Source organism: Uncinocarpus reesii, genomic scaffold (genome assembly GCF_000003515.1).
Source record: "Uncinocarpus reesii 1704 scaffold_3 genomic scaffold, whole genome shotgun sequence".
NCBI lineage: Eukaryota > Fungi > Ascomycota > Eurotiomycetes > Onygenales > Onygenaceae > Uncinocarpus > Uncinocarpus reesii.
The window spans coordinates 1872438-1889048 of record NW_003052498.1 but is presented as its reverse complement, the minus strand read 5'-3'; the positions used below and the strand labels follow the sequence as shown (position 1 = coordinate 1889048).

At 49.1% G+C, this 16611-nt stretch overlaps 8 protein-coding genes across 8 annotated transcripts; 5 read left to right on the top strand and 3 right to left on the bottom strand.

The window, feature by feature from the left end:
• Positions 1-284: 284 nt before the first annotated feature.
• UREG_05418 (uncharacterized protein) lies at positions 285-683 on the top strand (the record flags this gene model as incomplete). Its single annotated transcript, XM_002584683.1, has 1 exon — positions 285-683. The coding sequence occupies one exon, from the start codon at positions 285-287 to the stop codon at positions 681-683; it is 399 nt and encodes a 132-aa protein (XP_002584729.1).
• Positions 684-1497: 814 nt separating this feature from the next.
• UREG_05417 (uncharacterized protein) lies at positions 1498-3096 on the top strand (the record flags this gene model as incomplete). Its single annotated transcript, XM_002584682.1, has 4 exons — positions 1498-2244; positions 2298-2339; positions 2397-2496; positions 2549-3096. 4 exons carry the CDS (start codon positions 1498-1500, stop codon positions 3094-3096), a joined length of 1437 nt encoding a protein of 478 aa, XP_002584728.1.
• Positions 3097-3642: 546 nt separating this feature from the next.
• UREG_05416 (uncharacterized protein) lies at positions 3643-4476 on the bottom strand (the record flags this gene model as incomplete). Its single annotated transcript, XM_002584681.1, has 6 exons — positions 3643-3750; positions 3821-3835; positions 3903-3995; positions 4070-4138; positions 4233-4315; positions 4431-4476. The coding sequence occupies 6 exons, from the start codon at positions 4474-4476 to the stop codon at positions 3643-3645; spliced, it is 414 nt and encodes a 137-aa protein (XP_002584727.1).
• A 1265-nt stretch (positions 4477-5741) lies between these two features.
• On the top strand, positions 5742-7036 carry UREG_05415 (uncharacterized protein; the record flags this gene model as incomplete). Its single annotated transcript, XM_002584680.1, has 2 exons — positions 5742-6037; positions 6100-7036. 2 exons carry the CDS (start codon positions 5742-5744, stop codon positions 7034-7036), a joined length of 1233 nt encoding a protein of 410 aa, XP_002584726.1.
• Positions 7037-7338: 302 nt separating this feature from the next.
• Positions 7339-8140, bottom strand: UREG_05414 (40S ribosomal protein S10-A; the record flags this gene model as incomplete). The annotated part of the gene is made up of 4 exons (XM_002584679.1): positions 7339-7722; positions 7782-7852; positions 7920-7956; positions 8033-8140. 4 exons carry the CDS (start codon positions 8138-8140, stop codon positions 7339-7341), a joined length of 600 nt encoding a protein of 199 aa, XP_002584725.1.
• Positions 8141-8451: 311 nt separating this feature from the next.
• On the top strand, positions 8452-9390 carry UREG_05413 (uncharacterized protein; the record flags this gene model as incomplete). The annotated part of the gene is made up of 1 exon (XM_002584678.1): positions 8452-9390. One exon carries the CDS (start codon positions 8452-8454, stop codon positions 9388-9390), a length of 939 nt encoding a protein of 312 aa, XP_002584724.1.
• A 699-nt stretch (positions 9391-10089) lies between these two features.
• On the top strand, positions 10090-11469 carry UREG_05412 (uncharacterized protein; the record flags this gene model as incomplete). Its single annotated transcript, XM_002584677.1, has 3 exons — positions 10090-10189; positions 10263-11361; positions 11454-11469. 3 exons carry the CDS (start codon positions 10090-10092, stop codon positions 11467-11469), a joined length of 1215 nt encoding a protein of 404 aa, XP_002584723.1.
• A 504-nt stretch (positions 11470-11973) lies between these two features.
• UREG_05411 (leucyl-tRNA synthetase) lies at positions 11974-15550 on the bottom strand (the record flags this gene model as incomplete). Its single annotated transcript, XM_002584676.1, has 5 exons — positions 11974-12597; positions 12661-12842; positions 12932-13098; positions 13156-15416; positions 15473-15550. 5 exons carry the CDS (start codon positions 15548-15550, stop codon positions 11974-11976), a joined length of 3312 nt encoding a protein of 1103 aa, XP_002584722.1.
• Positions 15551-16611: the final 1061 nt, after the last annotated feature.

The window sequence follows — 16611 nt, the reverse complement described above, 5'->3', positions numbered from 1 at the left end:
GGTCGGTGGATTGTCAACGAAAGAGGTATCGGTTGTCCTGGCACGGAGTAGGGTCGATTAGTCTTGAATGTTGGCAAGGCATTCTGCAGCAAAAACCCACAAGAAAGTCGTCTCAGTGTCTACTTCGGGCTGAGGTGGCTCTTGTACGGCGACGGACTCGGCTAAGAGAAAGTAAGCTCGATATACTCTTGTTATGCGCAATTGTAGCAACTAACCTGCTTCCTTTGCCCGACGAAACGAATCTGGAACTGGGGCCTAAAACAACCGTTAGCAACCACTCCGCGATGCCCACGTTAGCTCGAGATCGTAGACCAACCTCTGGAAAATCCACACAGAATGCATTCATATTTAATCCGTATAAGAAACTCGCAAAGCTTTCGCTGAACCGTGACAGACTCTCGTGTAAAAGTTGGAGATGCATGAAATTGGCTTCAAGGTCGGCCATTGAATCGGAGAATTCTGCAAATTGCGGCTCCAGCGAATTGATAGCTGGCTGCAGTGTGTGCGTCCCGGTCGGGTTGCCTCCAAAGTTGTGTTCACGGAGGGAGGATCTTGAGCTTGGACGGAGGGGGGTAGTTGGGCGGGAGGAAGGAAGCGGACGCGACGTCGAACGGTGGCTGTTTGGATCCATGGCCACTTCGCTGAAAGGACGCAAATACAACACCACAGAGTCGAGTGCTTGACCTTGTTATCGTCGCCGTGAAGCTCCAAAGACGGTTTGCTTGCCCAGGGCGGGATCACGTGCAGGGCGGTGTTGCCGGATGTCTGGGGAAAGTTTGTCAGCGGCAAACGAAACAAGTTGGAAGCTCGATGGCAAACTTGCAGTCAGTGAGAGAGAATCTCGACTACGGCATTTTGGTTAACGGTTCCAGGAACAAAAACTATCCAATTCCTGCAGGGTTTTCTCCCACATCCCACGGTCTCGAGCGCCCACGATTGCGTCCTCACGTTGCGGCAGTGCAACCGACTTCCCCTCCTTCGCCTTCGTCCGCGCACTCGCTCCCTCCTCGCCAACAACCCTCGAAATTGTCCCTCGTTTCCCAACAGAAATAGCAACAACACTTTCCATGGATTGCTGTTCAATCTCGTGGTAGCCGCTCGTTTTTTCTATTTTTGTTTGCTTCGTGAATGAGTTCTCGTTTCATCAGCCGCGTGCTACCAGCCCTCCGGCATCACGAATCCAAGGCAGCATCCCGGGTTGCCCAACGGCGTGCCCAATTCCGGTTTTGTCGCCGTGATCAGCAATCCTTTAACGCGGATCTCTGCCTTACCGTCCCTCGAATTGCCATCGATCCACACATCACTCGCCCTTCCGCCTTTACCACCACAACAGCATCGTCTATCTGGACTTTTTCGATTTCTCTCGTGCTTGTATGCGGCGGACTAGCATTGCATAGTCTATACACGAGCTTAGAGCCTACTGAAGATCCCGAGATAGTCTACCCACCTACCCTTTCTTTCCCGGATCAGTTGCGAGACCCCGAAATCCTGCAAACCATGTCAACGCCTCTGCCTACCGGTTACGTCGGTAACCTCACATCGGAGGAGGAAGCGAAGCTCAAGGAGTTTTGGACTGCTCTATTCAAATTATTTGGCGTAGCGGACGCAGCAGAAGAGAAGCAACCAATTTCGCCTACCACAACGGCCGAGACTCCGGCCTCGGACTCGAAGAAGCCGAAGCGCAAACTAGGACTCTTTAGTAAGAAGGATGGTAGCGAGTCACCTCGCGCTGAGGAGAATGGAACGAAAAACACCGACCCCGATGACAAGTATGGCCAGGCTAAAGAGTTCCAAAACGCATTGGCTACTCACTCTCCAGAGGAGTTGAGAATTGCGTTTTGGAGTATGGTGAAGCAAGACCATCCGGATTCGTTGCTGCTCCGCTTCCTTCGTGCTCGGAAATGGGACGTCAATCGCGCCGTGATTATGTTGATATCTGCGCTACATTGGAGGGCAAATGCCATCCATCTCGACGACAAGATTATGAGCTCTGGAGACGCTGGTGCTCTTGAAGGCCTGAAGAGCAGCGACCCAGCGGTCAAAAAGGAATCTGAGGATTTCCTGAGCTTACTCCGATTAGGCGAGAGTTTCATTCATGGCAAGGACAAAGCTGGCCGACCCGTCTGCTATATCAGAGTGAGGCTCCATAAAGCTGGCACGCACTGCGAGTCGGCCCTGGAGAGGTACACGGTATATCTAATTGAGACGTCAAGGCTGCTGTTGGAGAAGCCTGTAGAAACCGCTGTGAGTCCTCAATCGCCTTTACGCTCCTTGATATCGGGACTAATCGAGTACAGGCGCTTGTTTTTGATATGACCGACTTCTCGCTTGCAAATATGGTACGTTTGCCCATTTTCATGGTAGCTTTTTATCGCTGTATGCTCATTTGTCTATAGGATTATGCGCCTGTGAAATTCATGATCAAGTGTTTTGAGGCCAATTACCCCGAGAGTCTCGGTGTAATTCTTGTCCATAAAGCTCCTTGGGTATTTTCGGGTATGGCACCTTGCGGCAATTTCTATCCCCTAAATGCTAACTTGCCCTAAAGGTATTTGGACCATCATCAAAGGCTGGTTAGACCCGGTTGTCGCCTCCAAAGTCCATTTTACGAAGACGTCTGAAGAGCTCGAGACTTATATTTCACGGAGCCAGCTTATCAAGGAGATTGGCGGCGATAATCCATATGCCTACAAATACATTGAACCAGAGACAGGCGAAAACACTAAACAGAAAGACGTAAAGTCAATGAATGAAACGATTAGCAAAAGGTTCCAATACGCTTCGGAGTTCCAACTTGCCACAAAGGCCTGGATAACAACAGACCGCAGCTCTTTTGTTGCACAAAACTCCGAGCTTATGAAAAAGCGAGACGATTTGGCTTCACGATTGTACGACAACTATTGGCGTCTTGACCCGTTCATTCGCGCACGATCCTTATATGATCGCCTCGGCGCCATTCAATCCAACCAAACCCCGAAGAAGGGTCTTCCATCGCGGACAACCAGTGTCAGAACGCATGTATCTGAGAAGCCCAGCTTCGAAGTTATTACCACAAGGCCAATCCTTGTCGATGGCAATGGTGATGAAGTGGACTAGTGCAAAGATATCCCGTTCTCTTCAAGGCCCTCTTTCTGGTTGTTCAATATGGCCAGCGTTGATTCTTACAGTAAATATACATATGGAAGCTGGCTGGTGGATTTATGTGCACAAAGTCATTGTCGAATACTGACTTTGGATTGATGGATTGAACGTACTCTCTGCTTTTCACTTTCACATTCTGATAATGTGACATGTTTGGTTTCCTTTTTTAAATTCTCTTACGACGGTGGAAAACGGTCGGTACTGATTGATTCCCCTTTGACTGCATGGTTAGAACTGGTGGGACAGGCAGATGTATATTTAAACATAACTTTCGTTTCTGTCCTTGGCTCCTCTGGGTGCTGCATTTTTCAGGCTTTGGGCGGGGTGTTGATACATTTTTGCGATTCTTCATCCGCATATCTGGTTTCCTTTGTGCATAGCTGAACTTATATTGATTTTATATACTTCTATCCATAGAAGTGATGATAGACAATGGTGGCAAGCGACCAATGATCCATGGTTCTTGCATTGAGACGAAATCATTCTTTGAACATGTTCAGTTTACATCTTCGACTTGAGCTCATTGTAAAGCGCTGTCAGAGAGTCCATATCAGTGGCTTTTGCTGGCCAACCTATGGTAAGACCTTCGGTTTCGTTGGGTTTGGGAATCTGATAGTCATGGTTAGTTCAGGTGCTGTGACGCCAAGGGTCTGTAGAGCGGAAAGCGTGTTTCTCTTACCATGTGGACATGGACCTATTGCAAAAGGAAGGTTTAGCAGAGCAGTGAGCGGGGTCTGACAGAGGGGGGCCTGAGAACTTACGTGCTCAACGACCTGATGGGCAATCTTGCCATTGTTTTGGAGGATATTGAAGTCTGAAACACCGGCAGCGAGAGCGATTTTCTTGGCTACAGGCTATAATTCATATCAATATGGCTGCCAGCTTGCTGCGGGTATTTGCCAGTTCATAGTGCTCTTTCGTAACATACCAAGAGTTCATGGAGGTCTTGATCGGGGATATCAGTGAGCCTAACACCATGATACTTCGGGATGACGAGCTATTAGAGAGAAAAAGAGAAGGAGGTTAATGAACGCATCCTTAGGAATGGCCGTGGACGCCACGACATCATGGGGGAATTGATGTAGACGAACCGCATGTCCACGGCTCAAAGGCTGGATGTCGAGAAAGGCCAACACCCTTTCGCTTTCAAAGAGCTTGAAGCAAGGGATTTCACCTGTCGAACCGTCAGCAATTGATTCATAAACAATGATGCTTGAGGCAAAATGGCTGCCCGCGGGAGTATGATGTCAATGGGGACCTTGGGTACAAAGCCCGTTGTTGAAACTCACCCTTGATGATTTTGCAGAAAATACATGCTGCGGCGGTGCTGGCCATGGTGTCTGGTCCTCGAGGGTTGGTAAAATTGAACGGAGTAAGACGACTTCTTCTATGATTGAGGGGTTATCAACAATCAACTGCCGGATAGCTGAGGGAATGGAGAAGTGGGGATGAGCTGAAGTTCGTTCCGTGGGTGTAGTGTTGGGAACAAATGAAGGGCTGGTCTGTCGCAGATTCGAACCCGCGGCTTTAGGGTGGCGAGTTAAGAGCCTTATATATCAATTCAGGGCCAAAATAGTAGGAGTGGGACAAGCTAGCTCAGAATCCATTTCTTGCCTTTTACCAGAGATGGCCGTGGCTTTGCCCAAAATACTCCGCTCCTCAATCTTTGGAAGAACTCTCGACTACAGTCAGTCGATAATTTTATGCATTTTTTTCGTTAAACCTCAATATCTTTTTTATGTAGCACATGGTATGCAATGGTTCTATATCATTTCAATCATTTCACCCCCAATCTCTCGATAATCCAGGCGGCGAAACAGGGATCGTTGGGGGAAGAGGGGCGAGAAGTGTGCCGTGGAAACAGCCTCCCAGCCGTGCACATAACAGACTCTACCCCTCAATCTCATCCCCTTTTCCCCCAAGGCAGATCTCATCCCACCTGTTCGGCAGTACTTAACGCCTTCGGCAGTGACGGCGCCCTTTCTCACAGTTTCCACGCCGAGTTGGGTCTTGCTCCGAACTCCTGTTTCCTCTGGGGAACGGTCTCGCCCAACGGGCCCAATCGTATCCAATGTCTGACTCTGTTTAGCTTCGATTGGCAGTGGAAACGCTGCCTTTCGGCGTCTCGGAGTACCCAGCGGAGGGCTTAAAGGTTGCCGCTTCCCCGCATGCCGGGACAGGATGATATTCACATTCTCGAATCGTCTTTGCTTTTCGCAGAATCCTCTCTTTCTGTGTGCCGTCAAGCAGTTTGTTCCCAGTTACGGCCAAAAACCAGTACCTACCTCAACCCGGTTGTTTTCTCAAACAAACGCAAGAGCAATGTTGACTACGGAGCTCTCTGAGGCTAACATCGCGGCATTACGGGCAAATAAGGATCGATTACAGGAGTATATCCATCACAGCTGTCAATGGGGGACTGGCGTAAGATGGGGAAAGTAGGTGATTTCTTTGTAGCTACGCCCTTTACCGTTCTGCTAAGACAACCTGCGTCCCGGCAGCTTGAGCTGTTATACTGAGAGCCTGACCTCTCCCCACGTGCACGGAGTTGACCTTCGCTAATTGTTCTTGTTTGGTTTAGCAATGCGACCGATACAGGAATGGCTCGGCTCGCATTGTCCCAAGAGGATAAGCAGGTCCGCGATTGGTTTAAAAAGACGACAGAGGCACTTGGCTGCAAGGTGACTGTCGATGCCATGGGAAATATGTTTGCCGTTCGCCCGGGTCGCAGAGGGGATGTCCCGCCGACGTTTGTCGGAAGCCATTTAGATACCCAGCCCACCGGAGGCAGATATGACGGGATCCTAGGCGTCTGTGCAGGTATTGAGATGCTGAAGGTTCTTGAAGAGAAAGGGATTGAAACTGAAGGTGGCGTCGGAGTTGTCAACTGGACCAAGTTAGTATCATCTTACGGTGGTTGGAAGGGTCAGATGGCACGGTGCTGATCAATTTTGATAGCGAGGAGGGAGCCCGGTTTCCAAAAAGCATGGTCTCCTCGGGGGTTTGGGCAGAGTGCATCCCTCTAGCCACTGCCCACAGCCTCCTCGAAGTTCCTACCGTAGCTTCCCTTCCCTCTGCTGCATCCTCTCCTGATTCCATGAAATCTGCTCTGGAGAAGATCAATTATTTAGGCACCGTTCCATGTTCTTACACTGCCATGCCGATGGCTGCCCATTTTGAGTTACACATTGAACAGGGACCCCATTTGATCAACGCCGGCCAACGAGTTGGTGTAGTGACAGCGGTGCAGGCATCCCGGTGGTACCGTATCAATGTCACAGGTCGGGATTGCCACACCGGATCAACCTCTTTTGAACACCGCGCGGATGCCTTGTACGCCTCGGCGAAAATGATGATTCGTGCTCGAGAAATCGCGCAGAAGCTAGGGTGCCTTGCGAGTGTTGGCATAGTCGACGTCAAGCCTGGTAGTGTGAATACCGTCCCCGGATTTGTCAGTTTCAGTCTTGATATCCGTGGGCCAGAGTCCGAAAACGTAAACGTACTGGACAAGGAACTGCGAAAGGAATTTGAGCTCATTGCTGCGGAGGAGGGCAAAAACATTGGGAAGCCCTGCCGTGTTGAATGGCAGCTGGACGTCGACAGCCCGGCTATTACGTTCCATCCCGACTGCATCGAGTGTGTGACTGAAGCAACCATGGCGGTTGTTTCGGATTCACCGAATCCGGAGTCAATGTACCGCACCATTCGTAGCGGAGCGGGACATGACAGCGTTTACACGTCCAAACGGGTGCCAACTAGCATGGTGTTTGTGCCTTGTAAAGATGGAGTAAGTCACCACCCAGAGGAGTTTTCCACACCCGAAGAGTGCGTGGATGGTGCCTCTGTCATTTTGCAAGCAGTTGTGAGATATGATCGGAAGAGATTCAGTAAATGAGGCGATGTAACCGTTGACACGAAGAAATGAAGAAAGAATACTTCTTTAAATTCATATTGATGTTTCGTTGAAATTTGTCGTAGAGCCGTCATCATAAAAGAGGCGGCTCACTAACATGGCAAGAAAGGCCTACCATACAAATAAATCCGATCTTCACCAATTGAATTGGACCATCTGCCGTTATTTCTTATTTCAGGCTATGAACAACCACTGGCCATCGAGTCCATGAGCTAGACGAGCCATTGACCCAAAAGACGACTATGACCGTCCACTCCATTCACAAGTTCCCAAGAACAGACCGTCTAGGATGGTGGAGCACCGCGTCCGCGACCGAAACCACGGAAAGAAGGAGCAAAGTCACCAGGGGCGCCACCCTCCTTACCCTCACCCTGCTCACGGCGTCTGTAGCCACCATCACCACGAGGAGGACGGTCGCCACGGTCACCACGTTCACCGCGGCCACCAGGGCGTCGCTCGCGTTCACCTTCACCGCCCATCATGCCACGAGGAGGAGCGTGGGAGCGCTGCTGCTTGATGTGAGTGGCGGGCACGATTTCAGCGGGCAAGTGGAGCCATTCGCGGAGGTACTCGAGGCCTTCGGGGGTCAGGGTGTAGTAGTAGTATTGCCAGGAGAAACGGGTCTTGACGTAGCCGCGCGAAGTGAGAGACTGGCAAGCCTTGATGACCTGGAACGTTGGATGTGAGCAGTACGTCCAATTTTGGTGTTGTTGATTCAGCGACTTACGTAGAGGTTCTTGGTGTCGATGTCGGAGTGTTTGGGAAGGTTGTAATCCTTCTTGGCCACGAGTACACCCTCTAGAAAATGGCGTCTTAGTGTACATTCGTTGAATGTGTAAAAGATATAGATCTGGGCATCACATACCGCGGAAGAGGTACTCGTGGATCTTCTTACGGTCAGCCTTTGGGATAAGCCTAGAGAACACGAATTAGCCATCGTTCGTAAAATATTAATAGGGAACAGGGTTTATGACGTACATTGTCGCGAGTTCCTTGCGTACTTCGGGGAATCGCTTTGACAATGCGACTCGAGGTATCTGCAGTGGTTGAGGGAAGATGATCTTGAAGCAACTTTTTGATGTTCATATCAAATGTGCTAGGGTTCGCTAGCCCTTTGCCCTATCTCCCCATTGAGCTGCGTTCCACGTGACATATAGCTAGTGTATTGGCGGCGCTAACCAGCCATGACTCAGCAGGGTCGTTGATGTCAGCTTCGGAGTCGAGCATCGCTTTTCCCTCATCGGTGGATTGAATCTTACCATATTCCTTGCCAGCAGTTCGTTCTAGATACAACAGTATCATCGAGATCAGCCGTTGCGTTTTTCTGAATATTGCTCCGCTTCACCACCGTACTCGATACGCCCCACCAACAAAAGAGTATCTCAACCGCCGCTGTCATGCCGCCGTCAACCATAAACGTCCTCCTCTCCGCGTTTCCTGGCCTCTCATTTCCTTCGACGCTATGCATTCCACTTCCATCAACGTCGACGGTTGCCGACCTGACCGAGAAAATCAACTCACATCTTCCAATATCCTTCCCACTCCAATCGCCTAGTCTCGTTTTGACTACTCTTAGCAATGCCGAATTGATACCTTACTCCTCTGATAAACTCGCCAATTTTCTCGCTTCTCCTACCGATCTTCACTCTACATTTCTTCCCCTCCGCCTCGGTCTTCGCATCTATGGTGGTAAAGGTGGTTTTGGCTCCCAGCTCCGTGCTGCTGGAGGCCGCATGTCCAGTCGCCGGAAGGGAACTCAAGGAGAAAACAATGGGTCAAATCGCAACTTGGATGGACGGCGCTTGCGGACAGTGACTGAAGCTAAAGCTTTGGCGGAGTATCTTGCGCTGAAGCCAGAAATGGATAGGAAGGAAAAGGAAGCTCGTAGAAAAAGATGGGAGTTGGCTGTCGAGCTTGCCGAGAAACGAGAAGCAGAGATCAGAAACGGTGATGGAAAAGGGAAAGTCGACGGTGAATCGATTGAAGATAAAGAGGAAGCGGGTGAAAAGGCACGTGAGGCGGTTTTCCGTGCCATGAAGGAGGGTATTTGGAGGGATAAGCTCGCTGGCGGTTTACTCGGCGAGTCGAGCACGAGTCCGGGTGAAAGTAGTGGAAGTGGAGGCTCTGCAAGCCCAAGCGATGGGAGTGAGTCGGAAGATATCGAGCAATCTGCGCGTCCATTGGAAACCCCTAGTGGTAGCTCAAATGAGTCGGCTCCAGCCAGGCGATATTTCGGGTTCGATGATGATGACGATGAATTTTTGAGTGATGAGGATGAGGATGATGACAACGAAAGTGTCGCCGACGTTAAAGGGAAGGGAAAGGCTAAGGCCTAAAGTTGGCTTCCGTTGCGATGTTTGGCGTTTCGGGTGCATGGTTAGGCTTTTGCTACAATCTGAGGGCTGCCAGAAGCGAAATTTTATGTATTAACAGTCATAATTGCGGTATAGCATTCGTTCAACTGACAATTTGAATGAGTTGAACCTTTTTCATCCTCTATGTACTCCGTAGTGCTGTTCCAAAAGAGTTATGCATACTTGGGCTAAGACGCCGCCCGAAAATGATAAGAGCTTATCGGTGGCAACGGTTGACGAAATAGGCCATCTGAGCACCTTGATAAATTTCGAGCTCCAGCTTCATCAGCTTGACGACAGCTGGACGCCGAAGCGATCGCCGTCATGATTGCTCCACACGGCAGATATGCGTTTCAGAGGCCCTTCCGATGCTTTTCGAAAGCAGTATTCTGGAATTGCAGTCGTTGTCGTTTGCCCAGCCCTCTCCCTTCCGTTTCGAAATGCCGTCTCAAAACCATAGAATCGAGGAGTTTTTGCGCCGGCAGGCCCTTTTTAAACACCCTGACGGAGGCGACTACTAAGCCTCCTAAATATGACCCGGCTCTACTCCCGAATTCCTGTCCAGGCTGCGGTGCACTGACACAGTGGGTGGATAATGACCAGGCTGGCTATTATACATTATCCAGGAATGCCGTTAAAGCGTACCTTCGTGGGGCCTCGCAAGAACGAAGTGCCAAAGATATGGAAACTGGATCAGTTTCAGACATCTTCGAGATCGATCCTAAAGTGGAATCAGTAAACGCTGCCGCCGGTGAAGAATTACAAGTACCAGAGCCTAAAGGTATTTCACAGCCGTTATTGAGCTTTTCGTCCCTTTTTCGCCTGTCAGCGGCTAACAAAAGCCTTCACAGTAGAGTCACAACCAAGCGCACCGAGTTTGCCTTTCTGTGATAGATGTCATAACCTCGTTAACCATCACCACGCTCAACCTATCCCTTACCCTCCCATATCCTTCATACGAGATATTATGGAAGAATCACCCTGGGATGACAACCATGTGTACCATATTCTTGATGCAGCCGATTTCCCTCTCTCCTTAGTTCGAAATATTTACCGAGATCTTGACGTTCAACATCAACGATCACCGAATCGCAGGTCAAAAACAGTCAAATTCTCAGGCGGAAGGAAAATGGCGAACCTCCACTTCGTAATTACACGAGCGGATCTCCTGGGCGGCTTGAAGGAACATGTCGATGGTATGATGGACTATATGACTCAAGTCTTGCGAGATGAATTTCACCGAAATGGCGACAGAATAAGATTAGGGAACGTGCATATGGTGAGCTCTTATAGGGGCTGGTGGACAAAAGAAGTCAAGGAAAATATCTGGAAACAAGGCGGGGGGGTATGGATGGTCGGGAAAGCTAACGTAGGAAAAAGCAGTCTGATATCGTCGGTTTTTCCGAAGTCTCCTTACTCTGCTCGTCAGCTGAGAGAGAAGACAAATTCCAGCCATATATCTGACTCGTTGAATATGGCCAATACTGGGCTATTGCCTCCAGTACAGGAGCAATACGATTTCCCAGTCTTACCAATAGTCTCCGCACTGCCGGGAACTACGGCGTCACCAATTCGAATCCCGTTCGGGCAGCGCAAGGGTGAAATCATAGATTTACCTGGACTCTACCGGGGCGGACTAGAAGAATACGTTAAGGATGAGCATAAACTCCAATTGATTATGACAAAACGACCTAAACCTGAACGCCTTACAGTAAAACCTGGCCAGTCCATTCTTCTAGGCGGTCTCGTTCGGATCACGCCCGTCGATTTCCAAGATGTCCTGCTGGTCTCCCCATTCGTGTCATTGAAACCGCACGTTACGTCCACCGAAAAAGCAATTGAGATGCTTTCAGGCTTGCGTACGACTCCCTATCCAGAAATTGGCACGGAAGGGGCAGCACAATCTGTCGCCTCAGCGGGAGTATTCGAACTCGAATATGATGTGACAGAGAAGTACGGAACGCGCCTCTCACAAGCGACACGCTCTAAGAAGGATAGCCTGCCAACGCTTTTCAAGATTATGTCAATTGACATCCTTATTGAAGGGTGCGGATGGGTTGAACTCATTACCCAAGTTCGAACGAAAACTGAAGGTGATGAGGAACCTGGGTTTCCAAGGGTCGAGGTTTTCAGCCCGGAAGGCAAGTGTGTCGGAAGCAGGAGGCCAATGTCTGCTTATAAGCTTTTACAGGAGAAGAGGAGGAGAGACAAGAAGAAGGCAGGGCGCCCCAATCGATATGGCTGAAGAGACTAGCTGTCAAGCTTTGAGCGCGATGTTTGTGGACTACCGGTTTATCGGTGGCATATATAATCTGTACGATATCCCTTGCATGGGTGGAGTTATGAACGATCTTATACCTTTTTGTTATCTGAAATGCGCTGCACAATACGTATGGGTTGGAAACACGTATTGTCAATTTTCATATATCTCCTATATCTAGTTTCCTCTCCATGAGCATAGATGATCTATCTTGAAGATATCTCTTCTATTTTCGTTTCCCCTTTCAATGAACTTAAAGAGTCGAGATCATATTGCCTCTATTTCCGCACTGAGGACGTTTAAGCCTATGCAGCTGCCGCCGGCTCAGGGATATTTTCAAAGTGGAAGCTTGGCTGACCAGGAAGTGCACTCTCAGCCACAGGAGGGAGGCCATCTCGCTGCTCTCCCTCAAGCGTAGTACCTGCCTTTCCGCCCTCTTCCACCAAGATGACTTCGACAACCTGGCACCCGGTAGTCTTTCTCACAATCCCTAACATATTTCGCAAGACTTCGGCTTCATCGAACGCAAGCTGGCGGTTAAAGACTTTTTCAGGACTCTCTTTACCCTGGATCAAGCGCCTCTTAAGCCCTTGAACGAACGGCATAGCTTTCTTCATTTCACCTAATTTGCCGACTTTAGTATTGAGTTCTTTGTCGTTGATTGATATGCTGAGGGAATCAAAAGCTTCGCGGACAAGGTCAATATATTTTTCTTGCCATGTCGGGAATTTTTTGGCAACAAAAATGGTAAGCTTCTTAGGCTTTCGAGGGTCAAAAGTAACCGCCTTGCCCTTCGATATCTTTTTGGAGAATGCAGCCTCGGACGAAGTGATACTGGAGGAGGTTGAGCGTATGTAAACCAGGGCGGCCGAAAGAGCGGGTTCTGGCTCCGGGGCCTTGGGGAACAGTGCATATTGGATAGTTTCAGGCTATGTGTTTCAGAGTCAGTGACGTCGCTAAGTGCAGTGAGATATAATAGGGAAGCAGTATACCTTCTTGAGTACTTCGAGCCAGACATACTCTGCCCAGTGAGGAGCAAGAGGGGTTATGAGCAGTGCCTGCAGCTCAATATACCGAAGAATAACATCACGATGCATTCCAACGCCAGCTGCTGTTGCTTGCTCGCGATAGAAATCCCTGGCACTAGTGAATTCATAGAGCGCCGACTTGAGTGCTAATTTGAAATTTGTGCTTCAATACTGTCAGATAGCAAGACGAAAGGATCCTTTGTCGAGGCTACTACTCGGAATAATGTTGCCTTACCTCGGAAACCAGCACGTTCATCTCGTGTCAAATAATTTATCGACGAAATTCTTCCGCTGGCCCCTGTACGCAGACTCGTATCTTTAACAACTTCCCTCAATCCACTCTTTGAGAGTATGCAGGCGAAGAATATTGGCTGTTCGCGACAGTTTCTTCGAAATTGGCATCTTCGATACCATCACCGGCATCAGCAAAAGCAATACGAGTTTGCATCGGCGCCGTACTTTTCCACTGCATCTCTTAACGTCAAGAAATTACCACTGCTCTTGCTCATCTTGTCGCCGTTAAGAAGTAAATGGCCGTTGGCTCTAACGGACCGTGGCCAGTACTCCTCAGGGAACAACGCGATGTGGACATAAAGCCAAAACGTAAGGTGGTTCTGAATGAGATCTTTGCCTGAAACCCGGACATCCAAAGGATACCAATACTCAAATTCTCTTCGCATTGTCAGGAAGGCTTCTTTACTTATCCCGGTGCTTTGGACGAGATCGTCGTCCAATTCCCGTCGGCTGAAAATGTAATCCCAAGCATCATCTGTCAATTGTTCCGGTTTGATGCCAAGGGAACCTGGTGCGGTGCCATATCTATCATTCTGGAGGAGATGTGAGATAGCATAATATGCCTGGTAAATGGTGCTGTCACTTAAACTTTCCACAAGGAATTGGGGGTCCCAAGGCAGTTTAGAGCCCAGCCCGTAAGTCCTGGCACAAGCCCAGCGGTTAAGCCATTCGAGATTCTTCTCAAATCCGTGACGAGTCTCAGGGAGGTAGGTATTGAGGCTGTTAACCACATAATTTTGGGTATCCCGAAGCCATTGCGGATCGTTTGGACCATAGTTCAAAAACCACTGCCCAAGGTAGGCAACAACACAGTCATCGCCGCTTCGACTAACAACTTTGCCCATTGGATCAGCGTAGGGGAACGCATCGCCGTTTTGGATAAGCTGCTCCCGGACCTTTTCTTTCGCCGATTGAACTGGTTCGCCTTTGAAGTCTCCCACAAGCATTGTTCCCTTGTAAAAGCCCTCATTATACGCCGCTTCTTTCGCCTTCGCAAGCTGGTTGACATCCTTCGGCGAATTGATCTTCATTTCCTTCACCAATGCTGGAGCAGTAAGGTTTCCGTATTTAGGCGTCTCTAATATAGGAATGATCTCCAATTCCGCCCATTCTTTTTGAATGCCATAATAGTCCGCCTTTTTGGCAAGATCCGAAACCGTCGCAAAGTCATCAGGGCTGTCTGAAGGGACCGAAGTTACCACGCCAGTTCCCTTACTGGCGGAAACGGTCTCCATCGGTAGGATCCTTACCCCTTCTTTATGAACCGACAACGGGGCATTTACCAAAGTACCGACGAAAGTAGACCCAGAAGCTTCGCAAACAAGAGGAAGTTCTCTCTGGTCTCGTGGGAAGTGGTCCTTGTCAAAAAAGGTGCCCTGAAATGCCATGTTCCAAGCTCCACGTTTCGTCACAACATAGTACTCCTTATCTTTTACCTTAAAAATTCCATAGTTAAGCGATGGTCCGACGAAACAGCAGGTCTGGCCATACATTGTTTCCGGGCGCATCGTAGCAGGCACAAAGTACACATTCGCATCCTCTTCAATCTTTCCCTGCAGAAGTTCCTTCGCTTTTGGCGACCATTCCTTAACTCTTAGTTTCAATGCAGTATACTCCTGTGGTCCAACCCCTTCACCTTCTGTTCTGTCGTGGTCCATACATGGTTGTCCATCTTTGGGGGAGTAGACTGTGTATCTACTACCGTACATAATCTTGCCCATTTGATGCAGACGATTCATCTGCCAGCGAACAAAGGCATCAAAATAAGGGTTAACGTCAGTGGTAACGAATCCTCTTCGCCAATCAATTCTCGCTCCTAAGCTGTCCAAATCCTGAATCCATAGTGGTGGGAAATATTGTAACCAATAGTCAGGGTCAGCGAATTTATGGATCTCTTCGAGAGGTATACCCTGAGCCAGCATAATCTGGAATTGGTACTTTAATTTCACAGTTTTGCTTGCAGCTTTGCTCTTTTTTCCGGAGAACTTTGAGGGATCTTCTTTTATTTGCTCCGTGGTAGGAGCCGGGGTGGCATCCACCTCCTCATTCTCCTCATTATAATTTTCAAAATATTTACCAAATTTCTTGATGTCGTCCACCAGTTTATCTGCACAAGCCTTGATAGGCATGCCCGTGCAGTGGAAACCGAGAGGAAATAGAGCGCGTTTGCCTTCCATTCTAGCGAAGCCGGCCATGAACTCGACTTTACTGGCAGTGAAACTGTGCCCGGCATGTGGAGAGCCATTCATGTATGGAAACGCCATTGTGCCAAAGAATTTTGGATGTTTCGTCCGAAGCTCGTTGGGGGACATCGAGCCGGGAGGGATTTCGGATAGCGAGGGGGCATTGACCTCGAATACTCTTTTTTCCTTCCATTGCGCCTGATACTTTTTCTCGATAGCAATCAGCGTATCGCGTTTCTCGGTCTAATAAGTAGAATTAGCAGAAGGCGGGGGAACCAGCAGGGATCTTCACAGCGCACGTTTTCAAGTTTAAAGGTGTTTTTTGTGCTGTTGCTGGGGTCCAGCGCAGCCGCGGCCGCGGCAGCAGCATTCGACATGACCACTGAATAAATATGCTTAATTTCGGTGAAAAACCGACTGCAATGTCGCAGGATGCTTCTCGTTGCGACGGCGGGGTGCAGATACCGAAGCCACCGCATTCAAAATCTAGAGGTTTAAGTAAGCATTTCGACTCACTTGGGCCTTGAGCTAAACCCAATGAATGCTAGCGCACTTTGGAAGACGCTCCTTGGAACATCATTTATCCGATCGTCAAAAATTCCGATGCGATTGAACGTTGAAGAGCAGCTGGACGAGGAGTGAGTGCTACGGTGTTGGGCAATCGCTCAGGCATTGAAAAGAATTGTTTGTCTATCCAGTTAATTCGGTATCCGGCAGAGCTTTTATGCTGCCGGAGCCTTCTAGAAGCCGCTAAAATGGTCTCCCTTTTGAAGCGAATGCGGAAGATGAAAGCTGTACGTGCCTGAGCTCACATCTCGATCTCTGGAAGCTGATGTTCTTATTTCACGTTTCCCTGCTGACAATCTCAATACAGAGAGTACGTACTACCTTCGATGTATTCGATGTCGGACATGATCCAAATTTCCCAATCGCGTTCGCCCTGGATTGTTCAATCTCCGCATTGCGTCTTATCTAACACGAATTCCGCTAAGATATGCTCTTTGAAATAGCTTCTAGATATCAGAGTCGGGCTCGGGGCCGCCATACTCCCATCGACCTCGTCGACCTCAAAGGTTTCCCCTATCACCCGTCTCCACCTTACCTATGCTCGCACAATTTACGAAGGCCATATGGGAGCCCGCAAATTCTGGCGCCAGTGTCTACCCCGATTAAAATACTACAATCCCGGCCTTGCGATGTCGGTAAAACAGACAGACAACAATGCCGGCCCGGCCACATTAACGTTATACTTCGCGAACAAGGATGCTGCGTCAACCTCAACGACAACCGATGAATTCGCTCCCGCCCCGTTAGAATCGGAGACAGTCAAAACGATAGATGTCAAGGGAAAAGATTTGCAAGAAATCTGGGAAAGTTTCAGAAGCGTGACGGGCGCAGAAGAGTTGCAAGTTTCCGAAGCTGATAAGCAAGAACTTGA